This window comes from Podarcis bocagei, assembly GCF_964188305.1.
Source record: "Podarcis bocagei genome assembly, chromosome: 6".
Taxonomy (NCBI): domain Eukaryota; kingdom Metazoa; phylum Chordata; class Lepidosauria; order Squamata; family Lacertidae; genus Podarcis; species Podarcis bocagei.
The window spans coordinates 28,345,338-28,373,115 of NC_138130.1; the positions used below are offsets into that span (position 1 = coordinate 28,345,338).

Here is a 27,778-nt window from a genome sequence, read left to right on the forward strand (position 1 = left end):
AACAGAAATAGAAATCAAATCAAACTCATGAGCTAATGTGATATGTTTTGAGTACAACTATCATTATCCATAAAAGTAATATTTCTTTGGAGCAAAACAAAGAATGGTTCGTGTGTAGGATATAAACTCTGTCCAAATCCGAAACCAGAAGGGATTTGATTTGTTTCCTTCCCAGTCTCCCATGCACAGATGTAAAGTTAAACCTTTTCCCATTGGCTCCTCTCCATTTTAAATATAACCCGTCTGCTTCTTATCTCAAGCCTCCCAATGCGATACTATAGTTTGAAACTTTATATTTTTCCCACTCTTTTCTTGACTGCAAATCAGACCTCCCCTGCCCCATTTCTTTTTATATTAGGAAAACCATTCTGCTGAGCTCAGTTTGCTATCTTAATGCAGCAGATGAACCTACATACAGGGTGCTCGTTGTCCTGTTTGAAATGTGTGTGCCCTTCAGCTGGGAATCATGTGCCGGTTCTTATCGTGCACCAGTTGACTCTATTCAAGACTCGGATTTGTTTGCAAGCAATGCCTTTGCCTTCTTCCTTCTCTGCTTGGATTGTGACACTGGGGGTGCAGCCAGCCATACTTCATTATTTATGAGATGTATCTCTGGTCAGAAAAACCAGGGGATTTGGAGCAGGGTGACCTGTGACCTCTCTAAATAGCAAGGAAGAATAATTCATAAGGGGTGCAAATGGAGGGAAGATGAGCCATCTGAGGCCTAGACAAGATTAGTGAGCCAAGTGGGACCAACTCAGTTGAAGCACAAGGCACTTCGCTTGTGGACAGCACCCCTGCTAACCTAACAACTAACCTCACTCCTGCTTAGTTTTATCATTGGCTCGCAGCTGTACTACATTCTCTCAGTGCCAATCAATTTAACTAGCCAGTAAGAACCCTCTGCGTGACAGACACAATAATTTAGGAGGCCATTATTTATGTTTAATGTGTTGCACTCAACATGCCAGCATCAAATATGCTAGATGCATAGTCTATTGAAAGGGAACACAATAGCGATCGGGTCAATACTTGCATAGAATCTCTCTCTCTCTCTCTCTCTCTCTCTCTCTCTCTCTCCCCCCCTCCCTCCCTCCCTCCCCCCCCCAACCTTTCGCTTCTTAGCTCCTCACTATTCCTCTGGAAGTTATGAATGTGACAGATTTTTCCCGATTGTTGTGGTCAGAACCCAATGCTTTATTTATTACTTCCAAGCTTTAAAAAACAATGAAAACAACTTCTTTTTTTTAAGACCACCACTTATTTTCAAATAACATTCAAAGCAGTATAAGACTTCTACATGCTTATCGTTAATGAGCACGAAACAGCTAAGGTGGTACCATTTGCAAAAAAAGAAAAAGAAAGGCAAAATAAATCTTGGATAGTTAGCACAACAGTATCTTCAAGAGCAGTTTCTGTGGGGGATTTTATGCTATACTGTGGTGATTTGTTTTCATTGCTGAACATATTCTGTAAGTTCATTTTATAGGAGTGTATTGGTTTGAATGTGGGGCGAAGGAAGTTTTAAGTATGCAGCAAGGTAACCTTAATGTTATGGATTAATTTTTTTATTTCAATGTCCAGTAGTAATGTTTTTGACCTGATGAAAACATCTTTTACAGAATAATATTTATTTAAATCGCTTTGCACTGCTGTCGGCAAATGTGCCATGCCTTAATTAACAAATATGAATTCCTTGGGATTTTGTATACACATAAGTAGACAAGGCTACTGATGAGACACCTAGTTTAGTAACTGATAGATTATTGTACGGATAGAGACGACTGTATGCATTTTAGCACAGACAAAACTCCAGCATTTCCTTTTCTTTACAGATTGAGAAAATGTTTCATTTTCAATGAAGAAACTAGTTTCAGATGAAGAGTCTGAGGGCAAGAGAGATATAACTGATACAGCCTCGTCTATTAGAGAAAAAGTGTTTTTCTCTAAGAGGAACATATACAATCTCTCACTGAATACAGAGCCTTGTAATCAAGTGAAGATCAACCAAACAATTTCCCACTGTTTTGATATATTTATAGGTTCTGGCACATAGCGGTCTGGTTTGCACATAGCACGAAGCCCAGCTATGGCTAAATGTGTACGAGGAAGTATATGGGTACTCACCAGGAAAGACAATGGCTGCCTTCACACCTCCCCAAGTCCAGCTGCTGCTGCTCTACCCAAAGCTAAGTCACCGTTTGGCTTAGCACTACATCTGAACGCAGACTCATGGTTTGCACTAAGAGATGTAGCCAAGGTTTGCTCTTGGCTGACTGCCTTCAACAAGTCACTCAAGTCCTACCGACTCCCATCACTGTAAGTTCACTCACTATTCCTCCCCCACACACTCTTAGTAATTAAGACTGCATTCATGTATATTTTTTAGCATAGTTGGCCCTTCTTTTCCATGATGAGCTCACACATTACTGCTGGTATGTGAATCCAGGAACCATGTGGATCTTTCCGATGCAGTTTGTCCTGTCCACATGGTTCCAGTATTCAAACAAATGTCGTAGCAACGTGAGATCTTGCCACAAGAAAGCAGTTCTTGAACTACTAGAGGACCTCTGCTTCTTGTTCTGTGAAACAGTCAGAAAAAGAACTACAGTGGTACCTCGGGTCAATTTTGGCTAGACAAGTCCTCCGGCTTGCCTAAAAGGACTCCGTAGGTTGCAGTATGTGTGTGCTCATCTTCATGAGCAGGATAGCAGAGTTGGTTAGAGCGTGGTGCTGATGATGCCCAGGTTGCAGGTTTGATCCCCGTATGGGACAACTGCATATTCCTGCACTTTAGGGGTTGGGTTCTATGATTCATTGCAGTACTATTCTGAATAGGTCCCATGAATAAATGGGACATGCAAGTCCACTGTTTTTCTACTGTACTTCAAAACCTCTGGGTTATCCATCTGCCTTTTAAAAAACCAGCAATGAGTGAAGGGACAGGGCATGGAAAGAATTCTATTCTTCCTGGCGAATTCCCACTTTGGTAGCTAATCTTTCAAATATGCTGCAGGCTGGCAAGAACATTACTGCTCATCATACACTGCTAGGTTTTCATTAAAGGCTTTCAAGAGCATATTTACTGAAAGGTGGCCAATGACACTGTAAATAAATAGGCCATGTTAGAGACTGTATATGTTGGGTATATGACCAGTTGCCAATTTTTTTGTATACAGCCTTCCCAACCTTGTCCATTCAGACTATGACTCCCTTCACCCCAGCCAGTCTGGTCAATGGTCAGGAACAATGAGAATTACAGTCCATAATATTTGAAAGGTACCAGGTTATGGAAGCTTGCACCCTGGTAATTTGTATTTTGTTTGCAGCCTATTTCTTAGCTTCAGTGTCAGACCAGAAGCCCTATATACCAACAGACATTAAACCATCTTGCTCACTATTGTGCATCCTTTCCCCACACAGTCACCTCCCAAATTAGTACCCACTCACAATTACTATAATCCTTTTAACCTGCATTATTAGTACAATACTTTGCAATAAAATTGCATATCCTTTCATTCTGAGCTCTGGACAGTTTTCTGAGTGCTAATTCTTCCATGTATGGTAGTACAGAATTTAAGGTAAAGGTAAAGGACCCCTGGATGGTTAAGTCCAGTCAAACTTGACTATGGGGTGCGGCCGAGGGAGCTGGCGTTTGCCTGCAGACAGCTTTCCGGGCCAACATGTGGCCAACATGACTAAACCACTTCTGGAACAGTGGGACACAATGACGAGTGCCAGAGCACATGGAAACGCTATTTACCCTCCCCCTGCAGCAGTACCTATTTATCTACTTGCACTGGCCTGCTTTTGAACTGCTATGTTGGCAGAAGCTGGGGCAGAGCAACGGGAGCTCAACCTGTTGCATGGATTCTAACCGCCAACCTTCCAATCGGCAAGCCCAAGAGGCTCAGTGGTTTAGACTTACTATAAAATGTAATATCATATGGTGCACCATGACTCTGAACTGAAGATGTCATCACACATGTATGTACATATGTTTGTTCACCTACCAAACATATACACCACCCTGCACTCAAAGGTCCCATGGTGTAAATACACAAAACTTAAAAGCAATAATATCAAAAACAGAACAATATAAATTTCATACAAATAAAACAGCAGCAGCAACAAAAACCCAACCCAATGTACCTCTCTCCCTTACCCAAAAGTCTGAGCAAAGAGGTGCACCTTCATAATGCAATGACAATGATGTTATGGTGAAATGCACGCCAGAGGGAAGGTCATTCCACAGGCAAGGGGCCACCACTGAGAAGGCCTGGCCACGAGTCCCACCACAAACAGGGCTTCCCCACAAATTATAACACATGGGCAGGAAATGTGAGAGGGATGTGGTTCTTTCAGATATTCACTTATTTACCATTAATTTGCATGAGGGTGAGCACCCACCGAGGGAATTTTGCCTCATTGGCTCCATCTGGTGGATGCTTAGGCAGCGACTATCACTTGGGAACTTGGTTTCGCAACCCACCATTTGGCTAGAAGGCCAAATCAAAAGAAGGTGCTACGGGGATCTGGCTTAGCATTGTGGTTTAATTCATCCATAGTTTACCTGGACTGGAGCGCTGGATGAGAGATGAGTCACATCTCCAATTCTGGCAGCAGCACGGGGGTCACTTGAGCTGATGAGGACAGGGGCGCTAATTTCCATGGAATGCCTGTTATTCATGGCCTGAGAAGATTTGTGTGTCATACTGAGAGCAGTGAAGGAGTGGCGCTTCTTGGCATTCTTCTTGCCATCAATGTGCCTCTGAATGGCACTGACTGCTCCGGCACTGTTCAATGTACAGCACTGGACCGTGTTTACGGCCAGGTTAGTGTCAGCTGGCAAAGGGACATCACTGCCAGATGCGGAAGTTAGATTGGTCTTGTCCATCTCAATAAGGTGTTTAGCTGAGTCGTTGAGCTAAAAATGAAGAAATGAAAGGGGAAAAAAAAGAAGGGAAAAAGTGGGCATTACAGAACTGTATAGTTCCAGAGTTCAAATTCTGCACTCAAGGTGACGGTTGTTCCGTTCTTTGCTTTTACAAGCCCCCAAAATGAACAGAACCGTATGCTAAGTAGACATCCGGTGAAATCCGGTGCAGCCATCCTGCTTGTGGAGCGGATTATGAGCCAGTGGAGACGCCTGCTAGTGTGAGATGGGGAGGCAATGTTCTCTGGTTTCACCTTTGCCCTGCAGCCCCTCCCCACTTCACACCACTCTCCACACTGTTCTTATATTAGCAGATGCTTCTATGGGCTCAAAAGCCTCTCCACAAATGGAATGTCAGCATTGCATTTCACCCTCTTTTTAAAATAAGCAGGCAAAAACACAAGAGTGGGCAGTAGCGATATAACCGAATGAAATGCTTTTTTTTTTTACAGATACGGCTGCAACAAGTCCCTCCCATGGGCAAAGCACCTGAGAGCAATGCACGAAGCTAGCCTACTGATTGCTCTGTGATATGCAAGAGTGTGGAATCCCAATGACAATTCAGAGATCTGCTGAGGAGCCAAGTCACATGCATTATTTATTCATTCGTAGAAGGGCATTACAACATTGTAACCTCGTACAGTTCGGATTCTACGTTTCGCAAATTATATCTTCTTTAATAACAAACAGTAGAAGACTCCCTTTACTTTAAAATAATAATAAAAGACTCCAGTAGACTGCAACACTGGCAGGGTCTGTCAATGCATTACCTATAGGTGACAGTGCCCCCACCAGTACCTCTTATGGCAACCTGCAAAAAGGTACTAGTCAATATTCCCTCAAAAATCCACAATGCACAATGCTCTTCTTGCCCAGCTCCTGCGTGTGGTGGCTTGGCCTCTACTACATCGAACACATCGCTTAAACACGCCCACATTTCACTGAATGCCAGGACTGGACACCCAGATGATCTTCTTTTCAGAATGGAGGAGAGGTGCAAAGAGTTTATCCGTGTGAGTGAGCACAGCAGTGATTGATTTAAGTGCCTTTTTCCTACTGGCAAGGGCAGGGGCAGGGCATGCCTAAACTATTCTGTGGTCCTGCCTCTGTTCTAATTTGCAGATACGGCTGCCATTTTGTGACTGGTGCCCACGGCACTTATGGAAAATTCCAGGTATGTCCACTGGTCCACGAAAGTTGGCAACCTCCGTACTTCTGAATTAAACTGGGAGAGTGATGTTTCGCACACACAGGGCGAGCTTATGAAGTAAGTTCCATGCATGAATGCGTGCCACCAGCTCACTGGATGCTCTCTTGAATGGTGCAAGGGTGAGGAACCTGCTGGAGTAACGTAACACCAGCCTGTATTATCCTTTCTCAGAAGGCTGCATGTTGACTCGGGGTGACACACAAATCTGCAATTTTCCAAGCCTAAGAATGTGTATAGAAATGCTGAAAACTTCACTATTTCCTCATTCCCTGCTGTGGTGCGAGATTGGCAGGTGAAAATGAACTGAACTCTCTTGGTTTCCAGCTGAGGCCATAGGGGCACCCTTAGGAAAAACACACCTGCATCTCTTGGGGGCTATGTCACACCTTCTTGGAAATGTGCTATAGCATAACAGTTATGGGCAATGCCTCCCCCCCCCCGAGGGTGCTAAAGCGTATGTAGTACAGGCGCCTCTTTTTGTTGTTGTTAAAAAGTGCAGCACTTACTGTACCAACTTCATGGTGAGTACCGGCACCTATTTTTCTAGGGGGGGGGGAGCACTGGGCACGGAGCACTGCAAGGTGCTCTCAGGGTAAGCTACATGGTTGTGTGTGCCCTAGTACAAATGTCAGATCAGATGTAAGGCCCAAGCTGTGAACAGGCTGCATGACAGATGCATACATTGACCTGTGCTATGTACTCTGCAAATGGGTGCAGTGTGGTGTCACATTACAGTGGTACCTCTGGTTGTGAACGGGATCCAGAGGCCGGAGTTCCGGAGCCCCGTTCACAACATGAAAAGAGTGCAACCCGCAGCGGCGCGTCTGCACACACGCAGGTTGCAATTCGGCGCTTCTGCACATGACGTCATTTTGTGCTTCTGCGCGAGTGGCGAAACCCGGAAGTAACCCTTTCCGGTACTTCCGGGTTGCCATGGGACGTAACTTGAAAGAACGTAACATGAAGCGGACGTAACATGAGGTATGACTCTACTGCAAAAGGAAAACGAGCACCTCAGATATTCCTCTATGACACGTTAGTTTTCTGTTTTCGGAGATCTGTTCGGTGGCAATGCAATCAAAGGGTTTTTCAACTGACCTGCAGTGTGAAGTAGTACACCCCTTTCCGCCACCTAAACCAGAGCTTTCTAAACTTTTCATGTTGGTGATACACTTTTTAGACATGCATCACTTCGTGACACAGCAATTCAGTGTTACTAGCAAACCGGAAGTTAAACCAGCCCCTGAAGAAGCGTGGGGAGCGCTCACATGACACATGTAGACACTGAAGCCGACACGCAGTTTGGAAAGCTCTGACCTGAATATTCAACCACCTAGTTTTGCTCTCTGCAATATAAACCTTTGTACTTCTTTCCAGCTCTCCCCAAGGTTTCCACCCCAATGAAACTACTTCCCCTTCCTAATAGAAGCTGGGCTTCAAACTGTTTTTGTTCCCTAAGGAACTAAACACTCGGCGCGATCAGATCTGCTCCGCCAATGAGTAGCGGAAGCTTTATTTTGATAGGCACAATACAGTAACAATATAGAAGCTGTTGATATAACTATAGAACAGATTTGTACAATTTGTAACTCACCAAGCTAAACACAGCCCACGTCTGCCAGACAACCCTTCTGTTTTTGTAACAACCTCGTGGGCCACTACACAATTCTGAGGACAGGCATCCTCTGAAAATAATTTCATATTTCCCCTCCCCTCTTAAAAGTACAGTGGTACCTCGGGTTACATACGCTTCAGATTACAGACTCTGCTAACCCAGAAATAGTACCTTGGGTTAAGAACTTTGCTTCAGGATGAGAACAGAAATCGCGCAGTGGTGGCGCGGTAGCAGCAGGAGGCCCCATTAGCTAAAGTGGTGCTTCAGGTTAAGAACAGTTTCAGGTTAAGAACGGACCTCCGGAACAAATTAAATACTTAACCCGAGGTACTACTGTATATTAAAAGTGCAGGATGGGTTCTGTATAAGGATACTTGAACAACATTCTCTAAGGCTGCAATCCTAAAGTAATGCTTACTTAGGAGTAAGCTCCATTGAACTAAATGTGAATTGCTACTTACAGAACATGCATAGGATTGCAATAGTATACTGCAGTATACTATTGGCTGCTGTCCAATAGGAAAGGCAAAAGTATCTAGGGGGAGAGTACCGCATTTTTCGTCCCATAGGACGCTCCGCCCCATAAGACGCACCTAGTTTTTTTGGGGGGAAATAAAGGAAATTTCCCCCCTTTATTTCCCCCCCAAAAGCAGGTCGGGGAAACCGAACCAGGTCGAGGAACAGCGGGATGGCGGCGCTGCGCCTCCCTGCTGTCCCCCGAGCTTGTGGGGCTGGCCGATGTCTGCCCGGCGCGAGGGGCGCCCTGCTTCAGGCTGCTATCCGCAGCGTGGGAAGCCCTGTGGTGAACTCCCGCAAGGCTGCCTAGGCTGTGGAGGTGTTCCCGAAGCGCCGGGCGCTCTGCTTTCAGGGCGCCCGACGCTCCGGGAAGCAGGCTGCTATCCACAGGCTAGACATCCCTGCAGGACCTCCCGCAGGGCTGCCTAGGCGGTGGATGTCTTCCTGAAGCCTGGAGAGCGAGAGGGGTCGGTGCGTACCGACCCCTCTCGCTCTCCAAGCTTCAGCGAAAGCCTGCATTCGCCCCATAGGACGCACCCAGATTTCCCCTTCATTTTTGGAGGGAAAAAGTGCGTCCTATAGGGCGAAAAATACGGTAGGTTCTGAACTAGGCTGAGGTTCATACTTGCATGAGCCCTACATCTCAGCTGCAAATACTTTCCAGGGGCTCACAATTAGCCCCCACTTGCCACTTTCTTCTGCTTGCCACTGATATCTTTCCTTCTGCAGATAACACAATGGCTAGGAGCAACTCCCAAATCAATACTCTTCTCCTTGAAGCCCCTATTTCCTCTCTCTCCTGGTGCAATCTCATTAGAGTCCTAAGAAAGTCATTTTCTTGGACCAAAAACAATCAATGATGCCAGAGAGGAGACAGTAGGAGGAGTCGCAGAAGAGAAGCCCTGTTCTCTTTCCATTTGCACGGAGCCCCACAAGTTCTGTGCCTGTCTTTCGCTGGAGCTGTGTCTTTTGTTCCTTAACCCCCCCCCCAAAAAAAAAGTGAGGAGAGGAGCTTGTAGTCTTAGCTTCTCTGAAGCCACAGAGTGGCTTTGAATGGGAATCAGTTCCCATTTTTCCCAGCAAATGCTTGTGTATTCTTATAGAAGCCTGCCTTCGACTTTGGGTACTTTTGAGATACTTTTGGGATTTCGTGATTTGCAAGACGAAAAATTCGCTAGACAAAACTTGCAGAACGAATTAATTTCGTCTTGCGGGGCACCACTGTACTTCATAGCAGGAGGAAGAAATGGGGAGCCCAGTGGTGGTAGCATCTCCTGCTACATAAATCATGTTGAAGTTATTTATTTTTTAATGTGAGGTATTTTTCTTTTGGGACGCGGATGGCGCTGTGGGTTAAACCACAGAGCCTAGGACTTGCCGATCAGAAGGTCGGCAGTTCGAACCAGCTCCCGCTGCTCGGTCCCTACTGCTGCCAACCTAGCAGTTCGAAAGCACGTCAAAGTGCAAGTAAATAAATAGGTATCGCTCCAGCGGGAAGGTAAATGGCATTTCTGTGCACTGCTCTGGTTCACCAGAAGAAGCTGGCCACATGACCCGGAAGCTGTACGCTGGCTCCCTCGGCCAATAAAGCAAGATGAGCGCCGCAACCCCAGAGTCGGCCACGACTGGACCTAATGGTCAGGGGTCCCTTTACCTTTTTTTTCTTTTAGATCTTAATCTAGGTTAAGCTTGGTAAAGAGGCTTAAGATGTATGCTGGTTTAGTCTGAATTTCTGTACGGTTGACTCCTCAGCTTACAAATCTACACATATTTGAACAAAGACTATTATGAAATTGATGGAAAGTTATGCAAGATCATCAAGAAAACAGTCTTTGTGTTTCATGTTATTTTTGCCGTTTCTGTAGCAACAGCAGCAAATGATGGAAATGTAAGAGACAGTTGTAATTAATTTGATGTAGGCATAAAACAAAATATGTTTCTTTAAGGCCTCTTAAGGACAGGGATGGAGAAGAACAGCAATTAATGAAAATTAATCTTGTGGGGAGGGGGAGCAACACTGTATTTGAACATTTCGGTGTCTGTACTTCCAAGAGTTTAAAACAGTACTGAAAAAGCTAAGAATAAAGAGGTTTTCCGAATGCCCCTATGAGAGAAATAACAATATCTGCAAACAATTTGGAAACTGGAATGTAAAGCTGCCCACAATGTTCTGTCCTGTGCGATTTTAAGTAAAACTGTAATGCTCATGACTAAGTTTATAACAGTAATAATTTCTTTGGTACATTTCTATCACTTTCTTCCTCTAGGCAACTTAGCACAGTCTACAAAGGATTTGATCATCACAACAACCCTGTGACTAGGTCCAGATGAAAAAGCAACCTTCATAGCTAGCGATTTCAACCAGAGCCTCACTACCCAAGTCCTACACCCTAATACAAAAACAATTAGTAATATATAGTGCTTCTTAGATTCTATCCTGTTGATTGTTCTCAGACACTGCAAGTTCTACTCATTAGGGATCATATATTCATTACCAAGAGATACTTCAGCAATGCAGTAGGACTCTGAAAGCAGACAATATTGTTTGTGTACCCACTGACATATTGTTACAGATGCTGGGAGAAACCCTTTGTCAGGCTGAAGGTTTGCTAGCTCCAGGATGTTTGCACTTCAGTAAGCGAGTGCAAGATGGGAAGATTTGCTACCTGCCACAGAAGTGTTTATTTACTCCAACAAGCTCTAAATGTTACAAAGACACCACAAGTCTCCACTGTACTGTGTCATCCAAAGCAGGGATGTCCAACAGGTCGATTGCGATCTACTGGTCGATCCCTGCGAGGTTTTGTTCGATCGCTGGGCCCCTTCTGGCCTCACCCCAGCCTCCATTGTTGGAGAACGGAAGATGGAGTTTACAAACCAAGGCTGTTCCCCCCCCCCCAGTGATCCTTTGGTGAGTTGCTGCTTCACTTTGACCCCAAAATAATGCAAAAACGTTGTACCCCCCCTCCCAAAAGCTAAGCAACTTATGCCTCCCAAACCCCCTAAAAATGGGGCTTTCTCCCTCCCTAAAAAGCTCAACAACTTTGACCTGAACCCCTAAAAAACGGGGATAGATCACTGCCAGTTTTTAATTCTGTGAGTAGATTGCAGCCTCTTGCAAGTTGCCACCCCTGATCCAAAGGAAACAAAATGCAGAAATGCTATCCTTCATTTTTCTCACTGCTCGGCAAGTGGGAGGTGTGTAACATTTCACAGTCCCTTTTTTTAAACCTCAATAATCAACTTTTTACTAACAACCAATTAGGAAAGCATTACCCCGAGTTGAGCATTTCTTTCATTTCACTATTTATGAGCATGACTAGATGTATACTGAAAAGGCAGAGGTCCATGTAGCTAATCATAGGAATCCTAAATAAATATAACGATAAATAATTGAACATAAATAACAAATCAAAAACATTTTTCAAAGAAGTGTAGGGCAAAAGAACACAAAACTAGGCTTACTTCCAAACTACAGCAGTTTAGTGCTGTGGAGGCTCTGCTTCTCTGCAATTAAGTGAAAACAGAGATTCTACACAGCACTAATTAAAGTGTTTTGTTATCCAGCACTGCCCTACCTAATGGCTACACTCCTATGTTTACTCATTTGTTCGGCAAAGATCCCCTGCAATGTGAAGTAAAAGCATCCTGTTTATAGGTTCTGCCTGATTTATTGCTTCCTGTTCAACACAACAGAGGGATCATTGATGAATGGTCTATTAGAAAGCCAGCTTTGGCTCCCCAGAGAAGTTGGGGGGGTAAGACTTTAATTACTGCTTTCCTTGAATTGGTTTTCCTTTCCTTTCCATTATAGCAAAACAGGGCTATTTCACCCTAAAAGAAAGAAAATATGAACACATTCGTGGTTTAAAACTCAAGGAAGTTAAGTTCCAAGTCACATGGGCCCATTGCTGAACACACCAGAGAGGGAGCAGCCATATATTCACTTGATACATGTTGCCTGTTTGCTTCTGCCATACCAACAACCCCCAGCTCCTATTCATGAAGCTGTTGCCTGCGCTATCATCTGTGCACATGCAGCGTCTGTTTCTTCTGCATGCATCTCAGCTTAACTGTGGTGTGAATGTGCCTTATGTTTTCAAATGAAGAGGAAGGTGGTTTGAGGGAAACACATCAAACAGCAGTCTTTCTCAAGCAACTACCCGATAGAGATGGATTGTGGCCAATGTCATGGGTATATAGCTTCAAAGACCAGCAGTGAGAGCACAGTCAAGCCAGAGTAAACAGCAATGTGTACATAACCTGCTGCACATAGATATAGATATAGATATAGATATAGATGATATAGATATAGATATATAGATAGGAGAATACCTAGTTTGGGGCAAGTACTCTTTGGTGAGAAAACCCCAGTAGAGATTTAAAACCACAAAATAAAGCATGGTAAATACAGGCTGTTACACCTTTAAAATATGCCCCTGTGAGTTCCAAATCTCCCCTCTTCCCCCAGCATAGGAGAAGACCACATGTTTGTAAGTAAACCATTTTTTTATAACTTACCAAACTCTTCAAAGGTCAGTTTCATATAATCATATGATTTTCCATATATCAGTCAGAAAAGTTGCACAGGCAGCAAAACTTGGCTTAGTTACAGTGGTGGAAGTTCCTAAATTATTGGTATAGGAACTCAAGAGTGGCTTGTTGGACCCATGCAGCTAAGCTGAGGCTACCAGCTTAGCCTCTTCACACACTGATCTTCTCAGGTAGACTGGGGGAATCAAGGCTTAAGCATGTGGATTATATCAGGCTGATTAACTCACACAGCCAAGGCTAACACTTTAAGTCCCAACATTTGTTTTGTTCTATAGAGCCCAATCACACGCCTTTAGTGAAACTGATTAGGCAAGAGGAAGTATGTAGTTGTGAAAGTGGGGAAATCTTTATTACTGTATTATTACTGTATTATTATTATTATTATTATTATTATTATTATTATTATTATTATTATTGCTGGTAGAAAATGAAAGATCCTAGCTATTAGAAACAGCACTTGCATGCATTTAACAGATAATGAATAGAGCTAATGTAGTGAGAGCTGGACCATAAAGAAGACTGATCGCCAAAGAATTGATGCTTTTGAATTATGGTGCTGCAAGAAGATCAAACCGATCCATTCTTAAGGAAATCAGCCCTGAGTGCTCACTGGAAGGACAGATCCTGAAGCTGAGGCTCCAATACTTTGGCCACCTCATGAGAAGAGAAGACTCCCTGGAAAAGACCCTGATGTTGGGAAAGATTGAGGGCACAGGGAGAAGGGGACGACAGAGGACGAGATGGTTGGACAGTGCTCTCGAAGCTACCAGCATGAGTTTGACCAAACTGCGGGAGGCAGTGGAAGACAGGAGTGCCTGGCGTGCTCTGGTCCATGGGGTCACAAAGAGACGGACACAACTAAACGACTAAACAACAAAATGCAATTCTGAGAAAGTACGACTCTTGTATGTACAAGATTAAAAGAAAAAAGATTTTGTAAACTGATATGGTCTATGAATTGTGCTTGTCCTCTTTTATAAACTTTTTCGTAGATGAAGGATTCTTTTTGTACAAGAAACCCTGCATCTCGTGTGCCAACAGCTTAAATGCTTTTTATTAAATCTATAAATTATTCTGGACCTGCCCAGTGATTATTTTTAAGAAGTAATGTCCACTGGAGCACTGATGAATACACAAGAGCTCTCCCAGCAGCAACAGCCTCCCTCATAATTTCAAGAGAGGAAGAAAATGCAATCCACATTCCTTCACAAATATGGTTCTGCTCCCTTAATGAAGGGAGAAGCCAAGCTATGTTGATCTCTGCACCGGGAAGATTATTTAGAATGTATCCCCACTACCAGGTGACTGATTAAACAAAACTCCAGATTCACTGTGTATCCACTTCACGGTATCCCTAAGAGAATACTGCATCTGTTTTATTCGCATATATATAATCCTGAACTTTTTTTAAAAAATTGGCCTCCCCCTTTCTTGCCAGCTATTTGGACAAATGAGACTCCCATGGAGGTTCTACAAACAGCAAAAAAATTGTTATGAAAAATTAAGTGCTACACAATAGCTCTCAACATTGATCACTGTATTGTTGTGCAGTTGCTAATTTATGTCTGGGCAGGGACCGGCGAACACAGAGCACATTTTTTTCTAGAAATGGTTCATCCACCTTGGAAGACTGTCTCCCACACTCCCTGCTGTGATTTCGAAGAAGATTTACCCTATGCAGACTTCTAAGTATCTAATGGCTGTTCACACAAGCATATAGGTTGCATTCAAGTGTAAATCAATGGGCTTAAGTGTGCTTAATTTCCTGTAGCAACAGATTAAAACCGACTTCTTTTTTTTTGCTCACGCAAAGCATGAAAGTTTAGGCCTATCCACTCCATATTCGAGGTGCATGTATCCCTTCTGCTATAACGGCCTGCTAAAATATACCAAAGCTCATAAAGAAGGAGATAAGTTTGTAAACATCTAACTATTCAGATGTTAGGGGACATCCTATAGCAAGTTTAGGATGCAGTTTAGGATGTAGCAGATCCCTGGCTGAGCCAGAATTAAGTCCCCAATTCCGGCTCAGCTGAAGATTACTTATCATGGCTTAGCCAAAGGTAAAGGTAAAGGGACCCCTGACCATTAGATCCAGTCGTGACCGACTCTGGGGTTGCAGCACTCATCTCGCTTTATTGGCTGAGGGAGCCAGTGTTTGTCTGCTGACAGTTTTTCCGGGTCATATGGCCAGCATAACTAAGCCACTTCTGGAGAACCAGAGCAGCGCACGGAAACGCCGTTTACCTTCCTGCCGGAGCCGTACCTATTTATCTACTTGCATTTTGTGCTTTCGAACTGCTAGATTGGCAGAAGCAGGGACCGAGCAACGGGAGCTCACCCCGTTGCGGGGATTCGAACCGCCGACCTTCTGATCAGCAAGCCCTAGGCTCTGTGGTTTAACCCACAGTGCCACCCGCGTCCCTTATCCAAAGATACACCAGTGTAATTTGCTCATGCTGGCAAAGTTGGGGCTCAGTTAACTGTGCTGAGGATGGTGTAAGTACCCCCAAAAGGGGTGCTCTGGGGAGGTGGTAGGGGTGGGATTGGTCAGGTGGACTTAAGGTGGATCCTAACCCTGTTCAGCTCAGTCGTGTGACCTGGGAAAAACCTAGTGTAAGTTCAGCTCTATTATAAACCCATGCTTTCCACCAATTTCTTGTGTAGAGGATTGCTCCCATCTTGTCAGTGATTAATGCACCCTTGAATACTTGTAGAGAGTCTAACTGAACCATTATTCCCCCCTTTCCAGTATTCCCACCCCTTTTTGCAACATTCAAGGAACACTTATTTACCAGCAGAGTTTAAACAGTATCTTTATTACTTGCCAGCAAGCGTTATTTGTTTCCAAGATTTGCGAAGGTTAAAAGGAATGCTGTGTATTAGAATAGGGTGTGCTTAGAACAGCATGTCATCATGAGCTTGCAAAATGAAAACAAATGATGCATGCAGCAACAATAAGTATTAATCTCTGGCTAGTGGACTGGGAATTCTTCTCTCCCCAGCAACTAAAGTATTTGGATAGAAAACGTTAACACTTGTATTGTATCTGAGCCAAAAAAATCCTTGCGGGTGGGAGGGAATCTTCCATGTTCATAACCGTTATCAGGAATGCTACATGCTCTGAATGCAGAGTATTAAAAAGACACATTTAATTCCAAATTTGACAGTTTGGAGTCATGGTAGGGCTGGAATCCTTGCGTAGACGTTTTAATCCCTTCACCTCATAACTCCACATCAAACCACATCCTGTCTCTTCCTCGGCTGTGAGTTGCTGACAAGGAAGACAATCTAGTTCTGTTAAAGGCTCCCTAATGGGGCCCAACGATACATGTTCTACTTTTTTATTTATAGCGTTATTCTGTCAGAATTTCAGTTGTGGGTGCCAAGCTCTACAGCAGTCAGAATGCCATTCGCCCCATTTAGTGGGAGGCAAATTTGCCACACCTCTCCTCCCCAGGAAGAAGAGGGGAAGGGGTATCTCCTTAGGGAAAGACATTATGACCTGAGAGTGATTTCACCCAATGGGAAGAGGTGGTTACAGGCTATTTAAGCTTGTTCTGCCCCACATGCTTCCCTCTTCTTTATTCAGCACCCACCCTTTCGTAGTGTGGGCCTACAGCCTAGTTGTCTGTTTTCCAGGGGCTGAGTGGGATTTTTTGGGGGGAGGGGGAGACCCTAATTGGCTCCAGGTCTCTTTTTTGCCTACTCCACACTGTTGGGCAATGTTTGTTGTAGTGGTGTTACTCTAATTTGACTAGCTGGCATGTAGTCGGGGCAGGTGGGAAGATTTCAGAAAGAATGGAAAGCTTTTACCTGAGGGTTGTGGGCGTCCCCTAGTTATTGTTGTCAGGCATGGCCTGTGGGTGCTGGGAGGTGCCCTTTGGCCTGACAGACACATTGGGGTGAACGCTGGCCAATGGGGCCACAGTGGGCCTGTTGGGATCTTACACCCAAGGTCCACACAGCAGGGAGGGAGGAATCTTAGGAAACTTCGCTGTGTGCACAATGTGTGGTTGTTAACTTGCCCAGGTGATGGGGGTAGAAATTACCCCCCCCCATCTTTTAATGAACACCTGTCCAGACTTTATCTGATTTGGTTACATTGGGTGAATCTGACTACAGTGGTACCTCAGGTTACATAGGCTTCAGGTTATATTCGCTTCAGGTTACAGACACCGCTACCCCAGAAATAGTGCTTCAGGTTAAAAACTTTGCTTCAGGATGAGAACAGAAATCATGCTCTGGCAGCGCGGCAGCAGCAGGAGGCCCCATTAGCTAAAGTGGTGCTTCAGGTTAAGAACAGTTTCAGGTTAAGTACGGACCTCCGGAACGAATTAAGTACTTAACCTGAGGTACCACTGTAATTTGTTTTGCATATCCTCAACTTGTTAAATTTAATAACTATATAACCTATTTATCCACATTTGGTTGTCTTCTTCCTGGTTTGCTGGCAATGGACAATCTAGGAATTTTAACTTTGAGTCTGCATTTCCTCAGTTGAATGGTGGTTGTGATCACAATGGAGCAAAATGGAAGGAGAAGCAGCAGCAGTGGTGGTGGGGGAAAACAGGAGTGACTTTCATTCGTTCTGCTTCCAGCATAGGGAAAATATGGGAGCCAACTGTTGCTTTCTGAGGTGTGATGAGTTACTGCCCATTAATTAATGCCAGCCATGACAGAACAAATCATAATACAAGCACACACTGAAGAAGATGGAAAAGCAGAAGCGACTGGGCCAATTGGGAATCCTAGCTCTGTAAATCACTGTGGTGAGCAGGTACCTACACCGATTTAGATAATGAGATTAATGTAACAACACACCACATTGCAAGGCAGGTGGGTAGAGGGAGGATTTGAAACTAATGGAGAATTGGCAGTCTTGTATATACTTATCCGCTGAAGTCCCATTCCCTTACAGCCCCATTGAATGTCAGGTGTGACAAAACGTTGTTTCTTCCCACAGTTAATTGGATAAATATTCTTGTCCATTTGCAAACTTTGGGTTTGCGCACTCTGCCTACTTAGGAGCTAATATGCATTAAAACAGATTCAAAGCTTAGTTTCAGTGAGATCGTTCTTCCCAGAGTACCTCTTCAAATGCAAACACATTGCCTATTATCCTTCCAAAGGCTACCTGACTACTCATGTCTAGGAAGCCCTTACAAAGGATTGCTTTTGGATCTTAGGTTGAGGGTCACAGGTTCCGCAACCCTACATTAATGCCCCATATTTCTTGTTGTTCTACCTTGTTACAAAGTCCAGAAGAGTTTAGCTATACCTCACCTGTTGGAGAGATGCAACATTAATATTTTGAATGTTGAAGACATTCAAAATATTAAGTTATAGATTTTAGTGACGCAGAAAAGTAGGAAATCTAAGATACTCCTTTTTTCCCTTCTCCCTCCTCATTGCATGGCATTCAAAGCTTTCAGTAGGTGTTAGGACACAGGACAAATTGGTTATTACCACATAAACGGGGGTTAGAGAGCAACTGCGTGGCGAGGAGCCTATTGTACTTGCAGGTGTTCCCTGCACAGTTCAGAAACTACTACTCCTGTTAAGGGTGCTTTGTTGTCTTAGATCTGTGTCTTCCCAATTCACACTTGTCTGCCCTACAACCCGTTGGTACAGTGTAAGACTCTTAAATCTCAGGGTTGTGGGTTCAAGTTCCACAATTGGGTAAAAATTTCCTGCATTGCAGGGGGTTGGACTAGATGACCCACGGGGTCCCTTTCAACTCTATGATTCTATAAGAAAGTGACAAACTCTGTTATCTTTTCTTCTTTGTCTCAGGATATCTCTTCAGGAAAGAGAGGCTGACAGTACAGGAGGGCTGAGGATAAGAATCTGGAGGAAAATGTGCCCTGAAAAAAATCTCTCTATTTCCCAGATGTGAGTCTGTACACATCTTGCTTCAAAATGCTAAAAGTACCACTAGAGACGGAGGCCTTATGATCATGATTGCATTAGTCAGTGTCAAAATGAGTTAAGATGGGTAGCAGACCTTATGCCTTCAGTTCCCAGAATGTTTTTGACTGCAAATTCCTCTCAAGATTGTTTTACACTAGTAATAAGTTTAGTCCTGGTGCACTGAATGAATATAAACGCAGCAGCTAAGGGAATCCCACTGTGTATCATTTAATCAGATAATCTGCCTGCATCTAACATCAGGAGAAGGGAACATCACCAGCCATTAAGCTTCCATAAGCAGTTGATGTTTCAACAGCAGTTACTAAATCCTTATTTTAAAATTATACCTCTTGTCAGTTGAGGAATTTATATCCGCAGTGCTTTACTTAAGATTGGCTGCTCCTGCAGTTAATAATCATGCAGCTGGTAAATTACTTTTCTCTCTCCTTCCTGACATTTTGGAGAGGTCTGTGACACTGGGAAAGCCTTCTTTATGAGGGATGTCACGTTACTTTGGCCCATTATGGACATGACCCTCATTTTGGTACAACCAGCATAAATCAGAAATGGTAGTAGTGGTGCAAGTCAGAAACAGGCCCATAACAGAGTGGTCACAGAATCCTTTTGTACTGAAATGTGCTTTTTCATAGAATTGTAGAGTTGGAAGGGATTCCAAGGGTTGACTTGTCCAATGTCCTGCAATGCAGTAATCTTTCACCCAACATGGACCTGAGATTAAGAGTATCATAATCTACTGACTAGGGACACGGGTGGCGCTGTGGGTTAAACCACAGAGCCTAGGACTTGCCGATTAGACGGTCGGCGGTTCGAATCCCCGCGACGGGGTGAGCTCCGGTTGCTCGGTCCCTGGTCCTGCCAACCTAGCAGTTCGAAAGCACGTCAAAGTGCAAGTAGATAAATAGGTAATGCTCCGGCGGGAAGGTAAACGGCGTTTCCGTGAGCTGCTCTGGTTCGCCAGAAGCGGCTTAGTCATGCTGGCCACATGACCCGGAAGCTGTACGCCGGCTCCCTTGGCCAGTAAAGCGAGATGAGAGCCGCAATCCCAGAGTCGGTCACGACTGGACCTAATGGTCAGGGGTCCCTTTACCTTTACTTTACTGTTAAAAAAGAAAAGAAAAATCTGGTAAGTTAAAAAAAAATGGTTGCCAACGACTTGTTTGCAATATCATATTATAATATGAAACCCCCATCTAGAAGCCTAATTTGTTATAGTCAATATTCCTTACATATCATAGGCATGCATCTTTCTGGGTATCAATCACATAACTTGGCCAAACCATGTCATCACTAGTTGCATACATTACCAAGTCAAGAAGAAGCCCCAGTTGTGTGACAATGGGTTGCCACAGGCTCCTGCACCATCGATAAACTGCAACTGGGCCATGCAGTTGTTGCAACTGGGCCACTTGTGTTCCTGATATGTAAGCAAACTGTTCCTAGGCAACAGCATTTCTAATAACCCATAAAATTAGAGGACTAGCTTGGCTAGCAAGAATTCCAGTATTGCACAGAAGCCACCAGTTGATCCAGGAGATGATTTAACAGTATGTGAGAGACTCGTGCAAATGGAAGGCAATGGGTTAATTTGGGGGCATTCTATAGTGGCTGCAAATCAAACGAAGTTTTTGCTGTGATTGTAGTCTCCCATTTCCCACATGTATCAACTGAGATTAAGCTATAAATACTGTAAACAGAAAAGCCTCTGACAATTTTCATGAGCATACTGGCTGCATGGATTTCAGTTACACTGAGCAATATTTTCTTTTTTCAGCAGAGGATCGATATCAGAGCTTCATTATAATTCGATGCTTTGCCCCCCCCCTCCAAAAAACCCTAAGGGCTTTGCATTTCACTTTTTTTTTCTTTTAGAAACGCCAATATTACAGTAAACAGCTTTGTAATCAACCACATGACAATCTGATCTTACCTCTACATAGAGGATAGGAAATATTCCAATCTTATCTCCCAGCATTCCTTCCGCCCAATTATCATCTACTCTCCTGATGACAGTCAAGATTTCATCCTAAAAAAAATGACAGAGATCACAACATAATATACAAATAGGCAGATTTTCACACTTTGTTTCTGGGGGGGGGGGGGAGAATGTGCCCTAAAAATCACCCACAAAGCAAAACAGAAGAAAACTCTCCAAGTAGCAACCAGGTCTTCCATAAAGGGAAGTCATGGTTAGTTATACTTTTCAGTCTACTTTTCCAACTGTTAATGCAATGGGAAGACCATAGACCAATTATTAGAATTACAGTGGTACCTCGGGTTAAGTACTTAATTCGTTCTGGAGGTCTGTTCTTAACCTGAAACTGTTCTTAACCTGAAGCACCACTTTAGCTAATGGGGCTTCCTGCTGCTGCCGCGCTGCCAGAGCACAATTTCTGTTCTCATCCTGAAGCAAAGTTCTTAACCCGAGGTACTATTTCTGGGTTAGCGAAGTCTGTAACCTGAAGCGTATGTAACCTGGAGTGTATGTAATCCGAGGTACCACTGCATTTAGCCACTGTAAAATAGGAACAGGAATTTCTGTAAGATATACAATATTACAGATAGGTAGCCGTGTTGGTCTGCCATAGTCAAAATAAAAAATCCCTTCCAGTAGCACCTTAAAGACCAACTAAGTTAGTTCTTGGTATGAGCTTTCGTGTGCATGCACACTTCTTCAGATACCCACTTGTTACATTTGCTTAGTTCATGAAGTCTTTCAGAAGACTGTACTCCGATGACTGAATATATTGAAAAAGGGAGACACATTTCCTGGTTTATTTCCCTCCCACCCCTTCAAAGGCCATTGACTAAGCTGTACCTGCCCAAATCCTACTTCCACTGCAGCTGCAGAATTTGCATATATGCCTGGAGAGAAGTCAGTGGGATGACACTCACTGGAGAAAAGCACAGCTGTTGCCAGGGTTGTAAGATTGATTTGAGCATCATATTGAGAAATTCTATGGATCACTCCATGTCCTTTTCTGACTGAGAGCAGATTTGAATGTCACATTATATGTGCAAACAGCAGATGTGAGAACATTTGTCTCTGTACTTCCCCACTAATAAAGTAACATGCAAATTATTGATTTATGGGTCTCCAAGCTATGTGCAATTCACACTCACAGAAACTAAAAATCTGCATCTGTCAATCCATATTTGATACTGTGGAGCATTCCAAAGAAAAGCACAGGTTTTTACCAAACTCCTTCCTAGAAAATTCAGCACAATACTGACCCCTCCCACTTTAACTTTGCAACATCCCCTTATTTTGCAAATGTGATGATTTGGCACAATCTGTTCTGGTTCTGCTACTCACGGACAGGGACATGGAGCACTGAACGTAGGGCAGTACCACCCTAACCACTGGGAATCTTTCTCAGCCTTCTGTCTAGCTTCTGAGATCACAGCAGGGGTTGCCCACAAAATTTCAAGCACATATTTATAGCTGTTCCAAGTGCTAGAAAAGTCAAACTAACAAAGAAAGACGAAGATTCTTGGGAAGCCAGAACTCTTTCCCAATGCCACATTTTGTGTTTGTTGTGGAATTACAGCACACACCCAACCCATCCCTGACTGTGATCAGTTTCCACAGGTTTCCAGAGTTTATCGCAAGCCATGGGTTGATTTCTGTCCATCCTGGCTAGCTCTTTATGTTCATTTTTACTTTTAAAAATTCATGAAGAATATGTCTATTTGTTAACATGCGTCGTTGGTCACACAACAAAGTGTAGACATGTATCCAATCAATGTACCTTATAATATCTTCAGCTCAGAGTCATGGCACGTCAGAGGAAGAGTTACATTGATATGAGATGGAATTACATTCAGGCGACACATGAAAATAACAAATGACATATCAGTACTGTGCAGGCAGAGGGTAGCTTGGACCAATAGCTGTTTTAGTATTGCCGGTAGAGCCAGCGTGGTGTAGTGGTTAAGGGCGGTAGATTTGTAATCTGGGGAACCAGGTTCGCTTTCCCGCTCCTCCACATGCAGCTGCTGGGTGACCTTGGGCTAGTCACACTTCTCTGAAGTCTCTCAGCCTCACTCACCTCACAGAGTGTTTGTTGTGGGGGAGGAAGGGAAAGGAGAATGTTAGCTGCTTTGAGACTCCTTCGGGTTGTGATAAAGCGGGATATCAAATCCAAACTCTTCTTCTTCTTCTAGTTATATAGTAGTTATACAGAGAGGGAGAGAGACAAGGGAATTACTGTTGCCAAGTAAGAAGAGAGAAGGGCACTGGGGATCTGGCAAGCTGCATGACAGACCTTGATGTAACAGGGTGAACCTGTGTTGAGATATAAGTGGCATGGGATTTGGGCAATGTGAGTGGCAGGATAGCGAGTTCAGAGAGGCTACTAGGAAAGTTACAGAGGAAGACTGAAAGCACATCTTTTAACCAGTTCCAGAGAGAAGGGAACCTTTGGGAGCTGTGCCTCGGTGGGTGGCTTCCATTCCCATGCAACAGTGAGGAACCAATGCGGGCAAGTCTTTTAGGCTCCCTTGAGTCCTAGATGGTGCAGGCTCCAAAGAAACACAAACCTGCCTCCTCCCCGAACCCTGCTAATTGGTGAACAAAAGAGATGTCTTGAAGGAAAAGCACAAGGCTGGGGAATCCCTCAGGTTCCCAACTAAAGGGAGAAACATAACAACAAAGGTTTGGGAACACTGGGGGAGAAAAAGAGTCCCTATTTGCATGTAGTCTGCCTAGTGGAGTGAGTGTAAGATACAACCCACCCGAAGACCTCATCCATCCACTGCCGGAAAATCCACATGTTTACCTGTGTTTAGTCTACAGACCTAATGAAGTGCATCTTTTCTTCACTACTTGCTAACCCACACAGCATATTGATTTCCATACAGCGAAAGATGGGAAACTTGTTATTTCAAACGCACCTTCCATTGTTTTGCAGTGACACTTTATGTTCTTTCTTCTGTTTATTGTAGCCAAAAGGCTTCAGAATTAGTCACTGTCTGACACTCTCCTCCCAAAGGTATTGTTAAGATGAGCAATTCCATTTTATAACTACTGCCAGAAGCTATGCTGAAGATCCATAATTTCAATCAAGATTGATTTACAAAAGAAAAGGTGGGATCATCTCTTCGTTGGGTGGGTGGGTGGGTGGGGGAATAAATGAAATTATATCTCAAATCCAGATATACCACATGGCATGGCATGAATTAAGATCATTTTATTGAGAAAGCACAACCAAAATGATTAATGGAAAAATTTGAATGACGGCAGAATGGCATCACAGCATGCAGTGTTCTGCTGTCACTGTTGTCAATATTTGCCAGCTGGTAATAAATGCTTGTGCCCATTTATAGCCATACAAAAAGAAAACACTCTTTTCAGGATTGATTGCTAAGGATATAATGCTGGTATTCTCATTGTGCACAGTTATTACCAATAGAAAAATAATTCTAGCTTGATAAAGTGGGGATTCAGGATGGCATTCAACATAATAATAGTTGAATACTATGCATGGTCATTCACTCCCCTTTCTCCCAGCTCTAAAATTGATCACTTGCACAACAGGCCTCCTATATATTATATTAAGTGAGTTAGTTCTAACTTTAATTGTTGAGTAATGCTCTGAACTGTGAATGAGAAATCAGTGTTAGGAGTGCATGCCTGGCCATGCCATTTGTTACCAGCTAAAAGCTCATCTTAAAAAAGATCATCTTTTTTGCATCTTAAAAAGCAGAGACATCACCTTGCCAACAAAGGTCCGTATAGTAAAAGCCATGGTTTCCCCAGTAGTGATGTATGGAAATGAGAGCTGGACTATCAAGAAGGCTGATCGCTGAAGAATTGATGCTTTTGAATTATGGTGCTGGAGGAGACTCTTGAGAGTCCCATGGACTGCAAGAAGATCAAACACACCCATTCTTCAGGAAATCAGCCCTGAGTGCTCACTGGAAGGACAGGTCCTGAAGCTGAGGCTCCAATAATTTGGCCACCTCATGAGAAGAGAAGACTCCCTGGAAAAGACCCTGATGTTGGGAAAGATGGAGGGCACAAGGAGAAGGGGACGACAGAGGACGAGATGGTTGGACAGTGTTCTCGAAGCTACAAACATGAGCCTGACCAAACTGCAGGAGGCAGTGGAAGACAGAAGTGCCTGGCGTGCTCTGGTCCATGGTGTCACGAAGAGTCGGACACAACTAAACAACAAAACAACAAAAAAGCTCAGAAACGCGGGTGGCACTGTGGGTTAAACCACAGAGCCTAGGACTTGCCGATCAGAAGGTCGGTGGTTTGAATCCCTGCGACGGGGTGAGCTCCCGTTGCTCGGTCCCTGCTCCTGCCAACCTAGCAGTTCAAAAGCACATCAAAGTGCAAGTAGATCAATAGGTACCGCTCCGGCGGGAAGGTAAACGGTGCGCTGCTCTGGTTCGCCAGAAGTGGCTTAGTCATGCTGGCCACATGACCCCGAAGCTGTATGCCGGCTCCCTCAGCCAATAAAGCGAGATGAGTGCTGCAACCCCAGAGTCGGTTACGACTGGACCTAATGGTCAGGGGTCCCTTTACCTTTACCTTAAAAGCTCAGAAAGGCCTGGGAAATATCTCTTTATGGGAATCAATGTATAGGAAAGGAATGGGGTACTTGTGGTTTTCCAGTTATCATTTGACAGCCCTAGGCAGCAGAGTCAGCGCTGACCTGAATCCCACTGTAAAAGAAATAGTTGCAACAACACACCACATTATTTTATAGTAATATGTTTCGCTAGTGAATTTCAAAGACTGGACCCTGGAATGCATTCATGAATGTAGTCACTTCTAAATATCCCACACAACGCTTTAAGTGAATCAGATTGTGATTTAACAGAAGGCCAAACACTCCTCATACTGTTCTTATTTATGCAGGGCTTGACACATGCAACCCTACAGACTTCACTGCAGAGTCATTAATGGAAATGAGATTGAAATCCAGCCCAGGGTCTCCAGGATGCATACAAGGCCCCCTCTCTTTCCCAGCCACATCAAAATGAAAATGTGAAGCCTAAAATTCCTCTGACTGACAGAACCATATCAGTAACAACACAGAGCTTGCGCCATTCACGGAGGAGCTGAGCTAACTGACTTCAGCAGTGTGTGGGATCTGAAATCCATCTAAACAGGAAGAGCTTCATCAGCAAGGTGACAGCTACAATTAGCATAGAAAAGCCTGATGAAATAAAGACAGAGTGAAGTCCCGAGATGAGAAATAGATTATCCGGCTGTCAGAGAAGACAGGAGACAAAAACACAGTTACTAGGGTGACAGGGTGCATAGTAGGAAAGAAGCTGTAGGAATAATAATAAAAGAAATGCTGTGGAGAAGCAATCAAAGTCCCCGAGGCAAAACAAAGCAGCAACTGGTAAAGGAGGATGGCAACACGATCAAAGATGGATGAGGAAGCCGTTATAAATGCTTACTTGGAGGGGAAAACCTTGTATTTGAAAATGACACCACATATACACAAAGGAGTAGGACAGCTGTAACGCACCGGTGGAAACAGCAGCAAGTCGTTCGTCAACTAATGTCAAAAAGTTACTCCAGGAAAGTAAAATGCAGGAACGTCTTTATGAAAATATGCCATTTCCATTATGGCTACCATAGAGAAGCAACAATATGCATAGGTGATTGGTTATTATTTAGAGAGCTGCTGCCACCCCTCTAAATAGTTGGAGCACAGACGGATTAGGATTAAATAAAGTTCCTTTAGTCACAGTGATATTCACAGACCTTTGATGAATCCTATGAATGCATCATCATATATTATATCAGTGTTTAACCATATCCTGGAAAAATGTTAATTTCCCTCTGCTTTCCTCTCATGAAGGCTCTGTTCACCCAACCCCAAACTTCAGCTGTATCATATAGCATTAGACTGTTGAGGTAAAGAGCTAGGTTACCATGAATCCATTCATCTAGTCCCATACTATTCCTAACAGCAGCGACATTCTTCTAGAAAAAGAGGTGCCGGAACACACAATGAATGCCCCTTCGTTCTCTTAGAGAGGTGCCATAACCCACCTGAGAGGTGCCGGAACTGAGTTCTGGCTGAGAAAAAGCCCTGCCTAACACACCTCTAACTTGCTGTTCTTACATACAGTAACTAAGACGGTGTCAGTTGTTTCCATAACAATGTTTTCTAGGCTTTTCCCTATGGACAGTAAGGGCTAATGCAACAGCCACTCTTATTACCAATCCATTTTTAGTTTCATAAAGTAACCTATATTCAACAAAAGCTGAAGGGTAAGCTCTGAATTGAGAAGGAATTTCCTGTTTGCTGGTGAAGAACCTTTTCCCCCAGTGCACATCCTCTGTGGCCTGGATGCAGAAGTCGCTCTCTGAGGGGCTACGGCCTGACAGCGCTGCCATATAGCAGGGAGTTCAGCTTGATGGGCCTTTACTCCCTCTTCTGGGATTCTAAGTTAATCCCATCCTGTCTTATGAACATACTTGAGTTTAAGCACCTTAACTCTCATGCATGAGAATCTGACAGGCCTAAAACCAGCTTGGCCATGTCGCAGAATTTCAGAGGATCCACAAATAATAATAATATATGGGAAGTATTTCTCCTTCTTCACCGTAAACACTGAGATGTGCTGCTATAATAAATAAAACAAGCATGGCCAAAGGTTTTGACTCTTTTCCTGTGGTTTCCTTTGGAACTAACACAGTCTGTATCACAGAGATACTCATTAGGAGGGGAAGCAACATTTCACACTACCTTGGTGAAGGTCAAACAGTCCTTGTCTTGATCCTTGTCCTTTATTTCGAAGTCATAAAGTGCTTTGCCCTGAGGTGGAGCTGGTGGGAGGGGCTTGACACACTGGATATAGCTTGCGGGGAAAAAGCCATGATTTCCATTCAGTTCCCCGTGATACCAATTCTCGTCTACTTTTCGTCGCAGTATAATAATGTCTCCTTTGTTAAACTTGAGGTCACCAGGTTCCTTGCCTTCATAAGCATAGAGAGCTTTTCCATAGGGAAGTTGAGAGTTCTGCAGCAACAACAAAAGGA

The 27,778-nt window shown here is 43.8% G+C and overlaps 1 protein-coding gene and 1 long non-coding RNA gene across 3 annotated transcripts in view; one reads left to right on the forward strand and one right to left on the reverse strand.

The window, feature by feature from the left end:
• Positions 1–27,778, reverse strand: part of SH3RF3 (SH3 domain containing ring finger 3) — a 210,141-nt gene that overhangs the window by 41,604 nt on the left and 140,759 nt on the right. The window contains exons 2-4 of one of the 2 annotated variants that reach the window (XM_081198319.1): positions 27,486–27,758; positions 20,693–20,788; positions 4,574–4,927 (exon numbers count right to left, since the gene is read on the reverse strand). In XM_081198319.1, the coding sequence (XP_081054445.1) occupies positions 4,574–4,927; positions 20,693–20,788; positions 27,486–27,758 (723 nt within the window). The remainder of the gene's footprint in view (positions 1–4,573; positions 4,928–20,692; positions 20,789–27,485; positions 27,759–27,778) is intronic. The other variant, XM_081198320.1, reaches the window with a different exon arrangement.
• Positions 17,528–26,340, forward strand: LOC308589471. The gene is made up of 3 exons (XR_014009294.1): positions 17,528–17,611; positions 18,628–18,726; positions 25,634–26,340. It is a non-coding gene; the product is annotated as an uncharacterized lncRNA (long non-coding RNA).